Source organism: Tachysurus vachellii, chromosome 20 (genome assembly GCF_030014155.1).
Source record: "Tachysurus vachellii isolate PV-2020 chromosome 20, HZAU_Pvac_v1, whole genome shotgun sequence".
Lineage (NCBI taxonomy): Eukaryota > Metazoa > Chordata > Actinopteri > Siluriformes > Bagridae > Tachysurus > Tachysurus vachellii.
In genome coordinates this window covers 5,355,946-5,370,529 of record NC_083479.1, presented here as the reverse complement: position 1 = coordinate 5,370,529, position 14,584 = coordinate 5,355,946, and the positions used below count along the sequence as shown (strand labels likewise).

General features: G+C 45.0%; 1 protein-coding gene across 2 annotated transcripts in view; it reads left to right on the top strand.

Annotated features, from left to right (window-relative positions):
* Positions 1-240: 240 nt before the first annotated feature.
* The window catches only part of zswim6 (zinc finger, SWIM-type containing 6), a 56,911-nt gene continuing 42,567 nt past the window's right edge, over positions 241-14,584 (top strand). For both annotated transcript variants that reach the window (XM_060895727.1, XM_060895726.1), the window contains exon 1: positions 241-762. In XM_060895727.1, the coding sequence (XP_060751710.1) occupies positions 342-762 (421 nt within the window). In that variant the 5' untranslated portion in view covers positions 241-341. The remainder of the gene's footprint in view (positions 763-14,584) is intronic.

Below are 14,584 nucleotides of genomic sequence, written 5' to 3'. Positions count from 1 at the left end.
ATATCGTCTGTAAAGAACGACTGCAAAAAGAAAATAGAAAAATGGCTGTTTTAAAAACCTTCTCTATTCTTATCTAGTGTTATAAAGGTCCAAGTCCGAAACCGCACACTTACCCTGTGCCTACTATTTAAGAATAGTCCTGAAAGCTCCGCCCACTTCCCATTTTGATTCGTACACAGTTGACAACACATCGAGGCTCCGCCCAGTTTGACCAAATAAGGAGTCGTTGCCCATACACGGCTTACAATCGATCCGAACGTAACCTTTTTTTCCCCCTTCCTTATTCCCCGTTTATATGGCACAGCGACTTCCGCTCTTGCCGTTAAAGCGGAGTGGAGATCATGGCGGAGCGCGTGCAGCAGCCCCCAGCTAAGCGGTTCTGCTGCCGACCCGGTTATAGCACAGCGTGTCGACAGGGGCTGCGGGCCGGCGGAGCAGTATGCGCCACATCGGCTTCGGCCCAAGGGGGAACGGGCAAGACCCCGGAGTCGCTCTTGGACATTGCAGCGCGCAAAGTGGCCGAAAAATGGCCCTTTCAGAGGGTGGAGGAGCGCTTCGAGCGGATCCCAGAGCCCGTTCAGAGGCGGATCGTGTACTGGTCTTTTCCGAGGAGCGAACGGGAAATCTGCATGTATTCCTCGTTCAACACCGGCGGTGAGGAGACCGCCGCGGCCGGGGAAGGAAGCGATGAGACCCGGCTGCCTTTCCGTCGAGGCGTCGCGCTGCTCGAGAGCGGCTGCGTAGACAACGTACTCCAAGTCGGTGAGTGCAAACAAGCTGCAAAAAACGTTCAATTTATTCACATGTCAATGCCAAATAAACGTAATCCACATAAACGTATTCAGCTTTTTTGTATGAATTCGGCCACGATTTAAGAAAATCGATTGCGTTTAGAACGAACAAAGAAGCGAACACGAACGACAAAGGGCACAGCGGGTTTAAATCTCCCCATAGGGGCTAACGTTACATCTCCTACCACCCGATAGCATTGTTCGGCTCTTTGCTCCACTTTACGCGCACGAATATTCTCATTTATACCCTTTCCGAGGGAATTGTTTATCCGACGAGCTATAATTAAAGCCTCTTTATATTTAAATCCTCTTCCTCTACTGCATTTTTTTTTGTTCTACTCAGAAGAAAAACAGCAGCACGGAAGTGGAGCCCATGACACTGTAGTCTGTAGCACAGAGTGCGTTTTAAAGAAAAAGCGTCTTGTCGAGCGTTTTTATTATTAGCACGATTCACTCCTTTAGTGCTTTTGTCTTTCGAACCCGGTGTCTTTTTATTTTAGTCCCGAGTTGGTGAAAGACGACGTTATGACGGATTGTCTGTGGTTTTGTTTATTTTTTTCAGAAGTGAAAGGCATGGGGGAGGTTTAGCGAGTCTGCTCCGACAGGACGGATAGCTTATAGCTAGCATTTTAATGTCACTGAAATGACAAGCGACATCGTGTTGACTTTTGTGTTTGTTTGTTTTTTATTTGATTTGATTTTGTTCCGAGTTGAATTCGGAGTCGAAATAAAACTGGAAGCGGTTTTAGTTGTGAGTTTTTGTGTCATTTCGCCCAGCTAGCTTGTGTGTGTTGTGTTTTTTTTTTTTCTTTCTCTCTCTCTCTCTCTTCTTCTTAGTTCCTGAACCAGTATTTGGTGCTGTTTGGTTTTGCATTTTAGCCAGTGCGCATATCAAATAGCCGTCAGGCATCTCCCCCACTCTCCCATTGAAACTGGCACTTTGTTCCCATTTTCATGTTCGTTTGTGTCTTTTCAGCTTTATGTCACAGTGCGAAAGGAAAGGCAAACAAAAGCGCCTTTTTATTTCTTTTCACTGCTTGTTAAATAGAAGAGATTTGGAAAAGAAGAAGAAGAAGAAGAAGGAAAAAAAGAGGGGGCTGGGAGGAATGGCGATTTAAAGCTGCAGAGCCTCATTTTTTTTTTTTAAATGGACCTTGGTCCCAGAAAACCGCATTCTGCCCTAAACAGTGTGTGAAAAACAGTCCCCTGTTTGTAGCCTACTCCACTGTGTAGTTTGTGACGCAGCCATTGTATTGTCAGTTTACAGCTGATGCATTGGTGCTGGTTGTGTGTGTGTGTGTGTTTGTGTGTGTGTGCAGCACTGAACTGATTGGAGACTTGTCTGAAAAATAGCACTGCAGAAAAGAATTTTGCATCTGTGCAATATGTTGTGGGCTTCGATTCAGGAGGTTTGCTTTTGTTTAGAGTCGCCAAGACTAGCTCCCGGTGCCTTGATCGTCCTCGGGTTTGGAAACGTTGCAGGGTTTTTTTTTTTTAACCTCGTTTCGTTGTACGGTCCATTTGAATTGTAATACAATCTGCAGACATAATTTTCTGCATGACCATTCCTCCTCCTCCTCCTCCTACCCCCCTTTCCTCTGGATGGATGAGCGGCGCCTCATCTGGGCTTTGTGCCCTTCTTCCTGAGCCAAGATGGGTGTCTGCTCACAGTAACGCACAAAAGGTCCAAACCCATGTGTGTGTGTTGAGCTGTAGCCTCCTCCCCGGACCCTCTTGGACTGGATCAGCGGCTCGGAAGATCAAGAGCCTCTGCCCTGTTTTTCATTAGGTTGTGTGGAGAGTCTTTTCTCTGTCAGTGAGAAGACCTTATCCCTTTTGTGTGTGTGCGCGCACGTGTGTGTGTGTGTGCGTGCACATGCTCGTCGTTCTGCATTGTGGTGATGGGAAAAGACAAGAGTGAGCGCACACTGGGAGGGTTTTCTTGGCTGATTGCATGCTGCATTCTGGAATGTGCTGCAAAAATAAAGCCAAGGAGGTGATAAATAAAAGATGCAATCTCCTGACACGACACTCCTAGCAGACCCGGGGCACGACGCAGGACAGAAATCTGTTTGTTTTTGTCGTTTCGGAGGTGACAGAAAGCAGCGTAGGCTGTGACAGGGAAATAGGCATATATATTTCCATACGTATTTGTCTGTAAATATCACGGCTTCACGATTGCACTGGCAGGTGGCCATGATGGGCTATATTTACATCCGAGCTCCGGAGCCGAACTTCTTTACCTCTGGGGTATTTCTTCCAGTTTCACTATCCTAGTCAAAGCAGCAATGTTGTCCTTGACACTGGTGCAAATTTTTTCATGTCGGTTCGTGCTTCGCTCCAGAGTATTGATCGCTGAGACAGACGGCTGCGTTGTAAACCTAAGGGTCACCGAGGTCAAGTTCAGCCTTCTTTTCCAGCATGTCACTTTCTCTTCCCTGTCAGTTTGTAAGAATACTGCAAGCCTATCCAGCAAAGCGTTAAGTAATTAATATCTGTTGCAGCGTATTTGGTTTGTTAAAGGTACTTTAATTGAACATGATTGATTGATTTTATAATTCAAATATTCAAAATATTGAAAAAATCAGCAATTTTTTTCTTCCAAAAGTTGCCAAAGTTTTACAATCCTAACCCTGGCATTTATGCTATACTCCTGCTGTAATGAATTTCCCTGAAAGAGCTTAAGATCAGGATCGAAATAATATCTAAACCCTACGTGTACCACAAAGGTAAATGTCAAAATGATTTCGATACGCAGGTTGTAATTCACTTTCTTAACAAGGGCTTGTAGTTATTTATCACCATTGAATGATTGACATTTTAATTAATCTAATGTAAGGGGAGATTGAGGGGGTGGAAAAAAGAAAAAAGACACATGACCTCTGAGAGATTGTGTTTGTGTGCACATGAGCACTCTGTACATATCGAATTAAGTGTGTGTGTGTGTTTGTTGTGGGGCATTTGCACGTTGACATTTCTGACATTTCCTATGTCTAAGTGAGGAATTTTGCCTCTGCAGCTTAAATGTTGCATCGGGATGCTGTTTAAAAGGAAGTTAGTTGAAGACTTCTGGTTTTAAGACTCCTCCAAAATCGGCCACTGCGTTTTGAGGTTTTTTTATTTTTTGGGAAAAGCCACCGGCTTGAAATAAACCGTTTCATTTAAGTATCGTTTAAAAACCGTATCATTTAAGTACAGGGTTAAAAGCTGACCACCTTCCCGATTGGAAATAAGATTCACTCTCTGGAGTAATAACCCAGAAACCATGCTGATTCAGAAAATAGCCTGGGTCTGCAAGAAATGCCGAAATCTCTCTCGGCTGATGAATAAATAATAGAGACAGCATTAGAATGAGAGTTCTGAAATGCAGAGGAAGGTTTTGCTGGGCCACGGTCCTGCGTCGGTCCACCAGATTTCAGCCACCAGTCCCTTTGTCTGGTGTGGCATTAAAGAACTGTGCACTAAGCAGTAGAAATGCCTCCTGGCGTGCAAGAGCAATTTGTTTTTGCCCTTTTCCCTTCAGAGCGCTAATATTCCACAGTATGGTAATTTCCACCGGCACTTCAGTCCGAGTGCTGTGACCTCATATGTCAAGTAAGTCGAGAGGCTGGAGCGATTTTCCTTTAGAGTGCCTTCTTTCTGCACAATGCTGTACAGACCATCAGGCCCGTATTTTATATTCTGGTTATTTATTAATCTTTTTTTTTGTTTTGTTTTTTGTGGGACGACCCATCAGTGAAGCGTCATTTTTGGGGGTTGAATTGACCAATCCAGTGACCTTATGACCCAAGACCACGCCGTTGTTGTTCACCTACAGACACCAGAACAGAGATGATCAACTCCAAATTGAGGGGTTTTTTTATGTTGTGTGTTTTTTTTTTTTTTTTTTTTTAAGGATTTAGGCAACAGTTCTAACCTCTAAATGATTTTTTTTTTTTTTTTTTGATTTACGGTATCTTTCAGCCTCTGGGTTCTGTAAACAGCCATTAATCCAAAGTTGACTTCTTTGTTCTCGGGTTTAAAGATACATATGGAGCGCTGACCGTAATGCTTTCCGTCTGTCCATATGCTAGTGTCAGATCTAATGTTCCGCTTTTTTTTTGACGCCGTGACATCAAACGTAAAAACAGCAACGAACAGTTTCACGTTGTCTTGTGTTCTAAGGAGCGTAACCACGTACATGTACATCATGCAGCACTTTCTGTCTGTGTCTATTGAAGCTGTGAGATTTTGGTAAGTGTGTGACCGATGAATAAAGATGATGGAAGACACCAGGCGAAGAAGATTTTGTTTGTGCTTTGTGAAGGAAGTCTCTCTCTCTCTCTCTCTCTCTCTCTTCCCTCTGTCTATGGATGATCTATGTCTTCCAAAAGAAAGATTGTAGGGCTGCAGGGCAGCAAGCGATGAATATTGCTTATTGGACAGAACCTTTTGATTTTTTTTTTTTTTCCTTCAGTCTTTCTTCTCACTTTTCCTTTCTCTGATCGTCATGTTTATCAGCAGCATTTGAAATGCAAATGGAAAGTCGATCTATCTTCTGTCTCGTCCAATCAGTTTTTATTGGTGCTCTTGTGCGCGAGCCTAAGCGCCGAATAATTCGCCTCGTACGCATTAGGCTTATGAAACTGATTTTTGTTTTGAAATATTTCAAAAGCAACAAAGTGAAGGATTCATGATATCCTCTCACTAGGAGGAAAATGTTCAAGTATTTTTTTTTTTTATTTTTTTTTTATATGATTTGGTAGATCGGCTGGTTGTGGTTTATAGGAAATGGATTGAAATATTTCCTCACTGACTGATGCCCCTGGAAATCTTGCCGTCCTGCTTAGGTATTTTCCAGGTCATAGTCTGCTTCCACTCAGGAGACAGATTTGTATTTTCTGGCTCTCGCTTGTTCTACTCCCTCTTTAAATGAAGGGTTTCTTCGTCTTCTCCTTCTTCTTCTTCCTTTACATATATTTGCTCCTGTGCTTGTGGACAAGGGGGGAACCCAGATATTATTAACAGCTTGTTGTTGTTATAAAGGGATATTTGAGGAAGGAAGACATGGGGAGTGTGTGTAATTGCTTTAAGGGCAGCAGCTGTATGGGTTTTTTGGTTAGTTAATATTTAGTTAATCTCTAGACTCCAGACCTGCGGGATTGTTTTCCTCCAGCTTTCCATCCATCTTTGCCTGATCGGTATTCAGCCTTGTACCCTCATGCCATTAACCTTCATCGAGGGTAAGAGGAGGGGTAGGAGAGAGAGAAAAAGAGAGACACGATGGGGATGTGGGGGCAGGGAAAAGCAGGCTTACCTTTCCTCAGCGAGGACTCACCTCTTGTATTTTTCTTTAAAAACGCACAGTTTAGCCAGCTGCCGTTCTGGCCTGCCTAAAGGAGCGAACATCAGGGCTCACCGCAGGTCCATACGGCACTGTGAGCTGTAAAAGGCCAGAACGCAACGACCCGGTTATCTAGAAGCCGAGCAGTGGCCCTGAATACTCAGAATTACCTTAAAGGCCATATTGCAGCTTTGTCAGCCTTGTCCGTAATCCAGACTACAAGTAGTTGCTGGCAGCGGCGCAGCCTTTCAGGCGGACCCCTGACGCGTGATGACGCACTGTACCAGCTCGTCCCGCACAGGAATGGGCCCCAAACCAGTAGAAAGTAAGCTCTTGGTCATGCCACTCCATGCTCTGTATATCGTGAATAAAGAGATTTAATAAGGGCCTGATTATTTATTCTGTTCTTTCTATGCACTCCCGGCGCCTCGGCAGGGTATGCCGAGGACTCGATCCGTCTTCATTATCCGAGCTGTGGTGGAGACCTGGAAACGGCACCGTGATGAATGAGACCTTTAAGTTCACATTAATGGCTAAGTATTGCTCGTAAGGAGCTCTAGATTGCGCTTCTGTTTGATTGGTGTGCCGCAGTTTTCTCTGACGATTCTCTGAAGAGGGGGGAAGAAAAAGAGGTTGCAGAGTCTAGGAAAGCATTTTCTGCTGCTTGTGTTATCACAGCTCGGGATGCCAGTCCATGATGGACGCTTTGCACATGGCTGAAGTTCTTCAAAGTTCATTCTTCGAGGCCCGCACATTGCTGGGCACACAGCCTGCAGCTGGCATCAACTTGCACCGAAGTCCTTTAAGGGGAGCTGATGAACAGGCCCTGCACAGTCCCCATGTGGACTGCAGCGTCAAAATGTCCAGCCCAGAACGCGATTAAAAAAAGAAGAGCTGGCTGAGTGTGTGCGTGTTTGATGGTGCTTGCTGGTTGCTGAAGGCAACACCGGGGGAGTTATTTCCCTTTTTTCTTTCTGTTTTTCTTCTCTATTGTATGAGGGTGGTTAACCCAGCTGTGCTTTTCCGGACGAGACCGCTAAACAACTTGTTGCTCACGCTCCTCCTCATACCAGCACGTTGGATAGAGCTTCTAAACCTTTTTATTTTTGAAGGGTGTGTAGTGATGAAGCGTCACAGCACCAGGGTTCCTGGGTGAACCCTGAGCTCGGAATAGTGGCTTTTGTTTGTTCTGTCTGTGTGTGTGTGTGTGTGTGTGTGTGTGTGTGTTGTATTTGGTTTAAAGAAAAATTTAAATGAATCATATTTGGTCTTAAGAGAGCATGAGGGTTAAAGTAAACAAAAGTATGCCGCATGCTCGCACAGGCCCGCAATGTTGTCGTGCCTGCCATCACACTGCATTGTTCCATCCCCTCCAGCCACAGTCTCGCCCTTCGAAACCACCTGGCTAAAGAAACGAATTGCGAGAACCAGAAGAGCTTGAAGGGAAACAGGTTCAGAGACAGGTTCACTAAGGCACCAAGAGTGTGGCTTTAAACGTGCTGGGAATCTGCCCCGTGTGTTTGACAAACTAGCAGCTGGAGGAAGCGCCGAGCCGATCCGAGCCGCACTGCGCCGTGCTGTTGATGGCAGTGGAAGTGGGAAGTTCCGAAGAAAGTGGGAAAACCCCGAACCCACTTTTCTCAAACACACAAACTCTTACACTCTAAAGTACCTACATTATGAAAAGGGATCTGTAACACAGTTCAGAAGGTAGCAGATGTGTTCACACTTCCACAGACGACTCGATTCACATTCATCCTTATTTAGTAACCGCTTTGGATCCGGAGCCTTTCCCAGGAACACTGTGGATTAGTTGTAGTTTGTATTTATAGCTGTAGTTGTTTATAGATGTAAAAAATTACATATATATATTTATATAAGATTCATATAAAAAGTATACATTTTTATGTATTTTATTGTGAAAATGACCCATTGAAATGTTTACCTAAGGCACAAAAGCATGTTAATTTATCTGTATTATTTCTGTTATCTCTAGGGAGTTTTTTTTTCTCCAAATCCCGATGGAAACGTGTGTTATGATGTCAAAACGTGTTTAGAACGGCAAAGTTTACATTTCACATCTCGCTTGCTCTGGACTTAATATAAATGTTTGATTTTTGAATAATGCTTTACATTGCATTTCAACTGCATTATTTTTGTCGTTCAGCTGTAGCTTAAAATGGATTTTATATATATATATATAAGGGGGCACGGTGGCTTAGTGGTTAGCACGTTCGCCTCACACCTCCAGGGTTGGGGGTTTGATTCCCACCTCCACCTTGTGTGTGTGTGTGGAGTTTGCATGTTCTCCCCGTGCCTCGGGGGTTTCCTCCGGGTACTCCGGTTTCCTCCCCCGGTCCAAAGACATGCATGGTAGGTTGATTGGCATCTCTGGAAAATTGTCCGTAGTGTGTGATTGCGTGAGTGAATGAGAGTGTGTGTGTGCCCTGTGATGGGTTGGCACTCCGTCCAGGGTGTATCCTGCCTTGATGCCCGATGACGCCTGAGATAGGCACAGGCTCCCTGTGACCCGAGGTAGTTCGGATAAGCGGTAGAAGATGAATGAAGGATGAATTTTTATATATATATATATATATATATATATATATATATATATATATATATATATATATATATATATATATAATATTAATTAAAATATTGATTCTCTATGCAAACTCCCAAAATGGCACATTTATTCAATTCAAATATTTGCTATACGTTTTTTTCCCAGAGAAAGACGTGACGGGCCTTTTATCGTTTTTATTTCTGTGAAACGAGAAAGCGGCGCTGGTGTCGGTTTGCAGGCGAGGCCCAAACCAATCAAGATTTATGGAGGTATAAGCAAGATGAATAGATTGCCCGGCCTTCTTCCACAGAGCGCCATAGTAAGAAAGAATATGCCATAAATGACATATTTAGCACCGTGAGAATGGGCTATGGTGATTAATTTAGTGCAGAGAGAGCAGCGGTATTGACATCGCTTGGAAAAAAAAAAAAGCAGAGTGGAGCCGAGCTTTAATAGCGAGCATAATTCTATCTGCAAAAGCTGTGGGAGGAGAGAGGAAGAGGCCTCTCCCTGCACGGGCTTATAGACTCTCAGAAATGAATAGGAACAACGACGTAACTCCAGGAGTAGATCAAATTTAATGTAACTCTTTCATTCAAAAAGTGCCCAAATCACGTTATTTTAACGCCATTAATATTATTGGCTAATTCTCCACATTTAAATGAAATCTGCTTGCTCATTAGCGAACTCTAGGCTATTTAAAAGAGCAATTCCGTTACGCCTTTGACGGTAAACGAAATGACGGTGAGTCACCCTGAAATCAGTTACGCAGACCGGTCTTTGTCTCAGAATTAGTCATGTAACAGAATATGTTCTTCTACTCGTGCAAGCATTCGTGCTCTAACTACCAACAGCTTCCTACAGAACTCGGCTGCTGAGTCAGCTGCTCAGAGGCAGTTTTCGAGAGACTCGCATGATCCCTCAAACTGGTTTTGCTGGATGAAAACGGAAAAAGCCAGAAACAGTATCTCACAGATCCACGTTTCCTTTAAAACGCGCACAGGGGAAAAAAAAACTAATTTTTTTTGGAAGTACACTATAGGCATTTCTCTAATCCTCTCAGACAGAGAAGTAAAGTGTGTCGGGTTAGAGGGGGAAATTGGGTTGTGGTCGTGGATCACACAGCCACACTGGCATGGCACTCGACTTCGTTAAGTCTGCCGTGACTCCGAGCGGCTTTTAAAAACTCTGTCAGCGGGCCGTGCCAGCCGTGAGTTCTCTCTCACACTCACACAGGCGTGCACACACAGGCGCACACACACACAGACAGCGGAGACGGGCATTTACATTGCTGAAGTATCATCACCTCCTTGTTTATCACAAGAACAGAGTATTACACTGAGCTGGCTTGTGGCACTGTGTGCTTAGGTTATGGATAAAATTACCTAGCTGGCGTTTTTAATGGCATTACCTTTATGATCCTGGATGACCTGAACACCAGATAAATGGGTCAATTTAAAAAAAAAATAATAATAATAATAATCCCCAAACAATCCCCGACATACTATTATCGTTTCTCATCTGTGACTTAATCTAACCATGTAAACACCTGCCTGAGCTCCCACCCCCCCAGCTCACCATGTTGCTTTACTCTGCAATATGTGTGTAATGATGTTGACCAGTCAGCAGCCCTCATACCCCAGCTGGTGTGTATGGCTCTATATGCAAGGCCAGAGGCTCAGAGAAGGGAAGAGCTGGAGATAAACAGAGCTCAGCACACAGGGGGTCAGGGCCTGAAGGATCTCTCCAGGCTCTAGCTGTCTCTGTGACACACATTCAGATTGATGGAGCTTGTTTGTGTATGTCCTCTGAATGGCACCTCGGGGCTGCGTGAGTGACGAACCTGTTTTCTTATTATATCATGGTCCTAAAAGCATTTATTTGTACTAATCTATATCTCAATATTTATTTGTGCTCTGCAAAGCATGTGTTATTGAATATGGTGCTTGGGCCCCTGTGGCCATGCCTATGCATGTCTAAGAGCAGCTCCTCTTTGTCTTACACTGGCGTTTGGGAAGCAGCCATTTGTGCCTCCGGCGCCGATCCCTAGCTGAGAATCAGGTCTGACGTGCACATGGCTGGCTAGCTCTGCTCTTCTCGCCAACATTTTGCATGGGGGAGGTGGAGGCTGGGCTGGGGTGGGGTTTGGCACCAGTTCATCCCTCTTTTGTGTCACAGTGGTAGGGGCCAGCTTTGTCTGGAGTTTGTATCAGACAGTATTTTTGATTGTAAACCTTGGAGGTGTGCAGCATTTCACTCATGCAGCTGAGGTGGACCAGCTCTGGAGGCTGGCAGGCTGTGCCATCCCACTGCCATCGTTCCATGTTTCAGTGGGCACAATGAGGCCCTGGCACAGTTGCTTGTCGCATGCCATTCCTGCCAATGACTCCAGATGCGTCTTGAGCCTGGTCCCGCTATGCGGGTAGGCCGTTCCAGATGGTAAGAAGCCATAAGCCACTTCCCTTAGACAGAAATGCACTTTGCTGCACTCAGCTCTGTATCCTCCATACTCAGCCCTTGGCCATTAACCTCTACAGGCAGCTGAGAAATGGCCGTCTTTGATTAGCCCAAGTGAGAGCATATGTGCACCACAGGCTTCTACTTTCCAACATAAGGCTTGTATATTGCTTATTACTTGCTTTCTTTTTTACATTACTTCCTTTCATGGAGCATATGTAGCCGATCACGGACGCATACACAGCCATAATTCTTCAGTTCTTGTCGTCATGTCGCCCTTTGAAAACGATTTTGTTCCTTTTGCAGTTGTGCTGCTGATCTACTGCTACAGAACTGATGGTACTGTCTAAGCTGGACCTGCCTGACATTAGGTCACTCTCTGCTGCCATCCAGGTGATTGAGTATGGCCTGCTGTTTGCAGGGATTGTTCTTGTGTTTACTATGTTTATGGAGTTCCTGTGCACCTGTTCGGTTGTGAGTTCAGAGGTCGGGGATTGAGCTTATCTATCCTGCTTTATTTGTCCACCTTCATGCAGAACCTTATTGGTGCAGGTGTAGCAGAGCAGGAGGTCTCCAAATGACAACCGGCTCTTCGCATGCACCACAAAAAAAAACTTGCCTCGAGAAATAAAAACATAGCAGATTTTTGCCATGGAGGCATTGAGATACTAGGATGAGGTTATGACTTCTGCCCGCCTGTTTTCACGCTCTGGCGTTTCTTCAGCATAGTATTCTGCTACCCATTTGACTTTGTTGTGTAATCGTTTGTGTTTTGTCTTTTACTTACTTCCTGCATTGTGCACATTAATATGTCGGAACAGATCCAGCAGCTTTCCACGAGATGCTAGCCCTCCCCTTTGCCACTGCTTTTCAAATTTTGCCGACGCTAAGTCCTGAGCAAGCTAGTGGATTAATATTCATATGGTCTTAGTTCTGCCTGTTAACCCCAAAGTGCAGGAATTGGGAGGCCCTTTCCCTCTGATCTGTGAGGGAGTAAGGTTAGAGGGCTTGCCTCTGCAATCTCACAGGAGTATAGCCTCTCAAACCCGCTGAGTATTACTGAGCTCAGAGGGCTTGGGCTCGACCTTCCAGCTGATCGTAACCCTTTTATCCCTCACGCTTCTCTTTTTAGAACATGATTGTGATATGCATATCATTCTGTCTGTTGAAACATCTCGTGCTTGGTCTGGTGTTCCTTCGCCCGCCCGCTGTTTCTGCTCTCGGACGATCCCTTTAGACGTTTTCTCCTTTCAAATTCTCCTTGTCCGCTGGCTCTCCTTTTATTCTTTCTGATCGTACCATTTCTTGGACCGCTACCAACCCCCTACTCCTTATGTTTTTTTTAAGTGTTAGCCTTAACCATGTACAATGAGCTTCATTTCCCAGCAGCACAAACCGTGTATAGCGCATCTCGACATACAGTCAGTGTTGGAAGAGGCACAATTAAAGTTCCCCGTGTCGTGTCGTATTGTACAGCTTTCCCCGGTTCGCCTCTGCAGCTGGCCATGGCAACAGCTGACAAAACCTGAGCCTGAGAGGCTTATGGGAAGCTTGTCCCGTCAGTCAGTGGGGACAACCAGAGGCCCTGGCCACGGCCTCTGTTTTTTTGCAGTTTAAAGTAAGCAGGAAAGCAAGAACAGCTGGAAGCACACAGTGTTCACATGCACAGAGAGGCTCTTCTCTCTGCACAAACCAAAGTAAACTTGGGAGCCTTTAAAACGTCCCAGTGCTGAGTTCAGAGGGAACGTTGCCTGTTGAGACCGACGGGAGATTGAACTGTGTGTGTGTGTCTTTTCTCTCTCTGTCTCTCTCTGCTTTTCACTGAGGAGACTTCCAATCTTGGACACATTCTGGCCACAAAACAAAAGCTAAGTTCTGCAGTGTTTTTCTTTACGTTACTCCCTGCCTGTTACATTATTTCCGGATACTGTAGTGATCTTGTCAACTGCATGAGTTGTCCCTCTCCTTAATCATGGTGGTGGGAATGAGCAGACGGTCGTCTTCAGCATTTGTCCATCTTTTTATTTGTGTACGTTTTCGCTGGCAGACCGAGAGCCACACTGGGCTGCCGAACCTAACAGCTTGGACTGTGAAGGTTGGGGAAAAACGTTGGATGGAAGAGAGAGTTCCGGTGGGGGGGGGATAAAGGGGGATAGAACATCAGTACTCAAACGTCAAGCCCTGCCAAGCCTCAAATGTGGCTCTCTGGCTTCAAGAGCCTCGGTGCTTGCAACGTCTTTTTCAAAAGACAGGAGCTAGTCCGGCTCGATTAAGCATGTTTTAGTTTACAAAGCAGGCAGACACTGGTGCTTGGGTTCTTTTTGAGCTGAACAAAGCAGAGAGCCATATGCTTGAGGTTGATCAATTGCTACTGGTTGTTTGTGGCAACTTTTGATCAAGATTGTATTTAATTACCCTCCCGCCCCTAAACGGTTGTATGAATATGGTTGTTGCTTATTTTATAAATCCATTTTCAGTGTATTTTTTTATTTATTTTTTTTCCCCATCTCCATTCTGATTTTTAGAGGAATTGTTAATATTAATTTGTGCAAAATCTTGTGCAAGTGCAAACATTTTGGGTTACAGATCGTTGTTCTCTAATTAGAACTGTGCTCTTATGAGAGCTACGGCTCTGAACGTATTGTGTAGTTCTCCGTTCCCTCCTCCTTTCCTCTTTTTCAGCTGTCTGTGTTGCCTTCAGCCAAAAAAGCTCGAGCACTATCATCAAGTCTCCCTCCAAGCTTGTGTCCTTGATGGTCAAAAGAGAGGAAAAGAGGCTTTTGAAATTCAAGGTTGAGTGTGTGTTTCTCTCTGTTTCTTTGGAGGCATTGTATACAGCCTCGGTGAGAGTTTGGAGCCAGGCTCCCTGTTTGTTGACATGCTTTTGTGTGTTTCTGTGTGTGAGTGTGTGTGTGGGTGGGTGAGTGGGTCGGTGTGGGTCGCCAGTTTTGTGCAACTGCATCCAATCAGATCTGCTCTTTAACTGTAAGATGACCACATGTAGTGGTGATAAACCCTGTGGTACGTCAGCCGATCTGGGGGCTATGATAGCGCTGGCACCAGCGTCCCCATACCTCTGATAACAAAATGGAATGGAGTCCCAGGCCAACCGCTGACTCGATTCCCCTCCCCCTTGTACTCCCAGGCCAGAAGGGGGAGGTCAGAAGCACAGATTTAGCCCCTTTTTTTTTTCCTTTCTCCACTATCAGCAAGAGAGGGGCTAAATATGTATGTGTCAAGAGAGGAGGCCTGGCCCAGTGTGCGTTCCTGCATATAGATCACTGTCTGAGCTTGAGACCGAGCCGGGTTCTGCTGATACATCAGCACTTTTCTCTGTCCCTCCTCTCTCCTTCATTGTTGCCCTCTTCACCCCCATTCGAGGAGTTTTCACCCCCATCCTGGTCATTTACATGCCTCAAGGCCTGGCCCCTCTTTTTTTTTTTT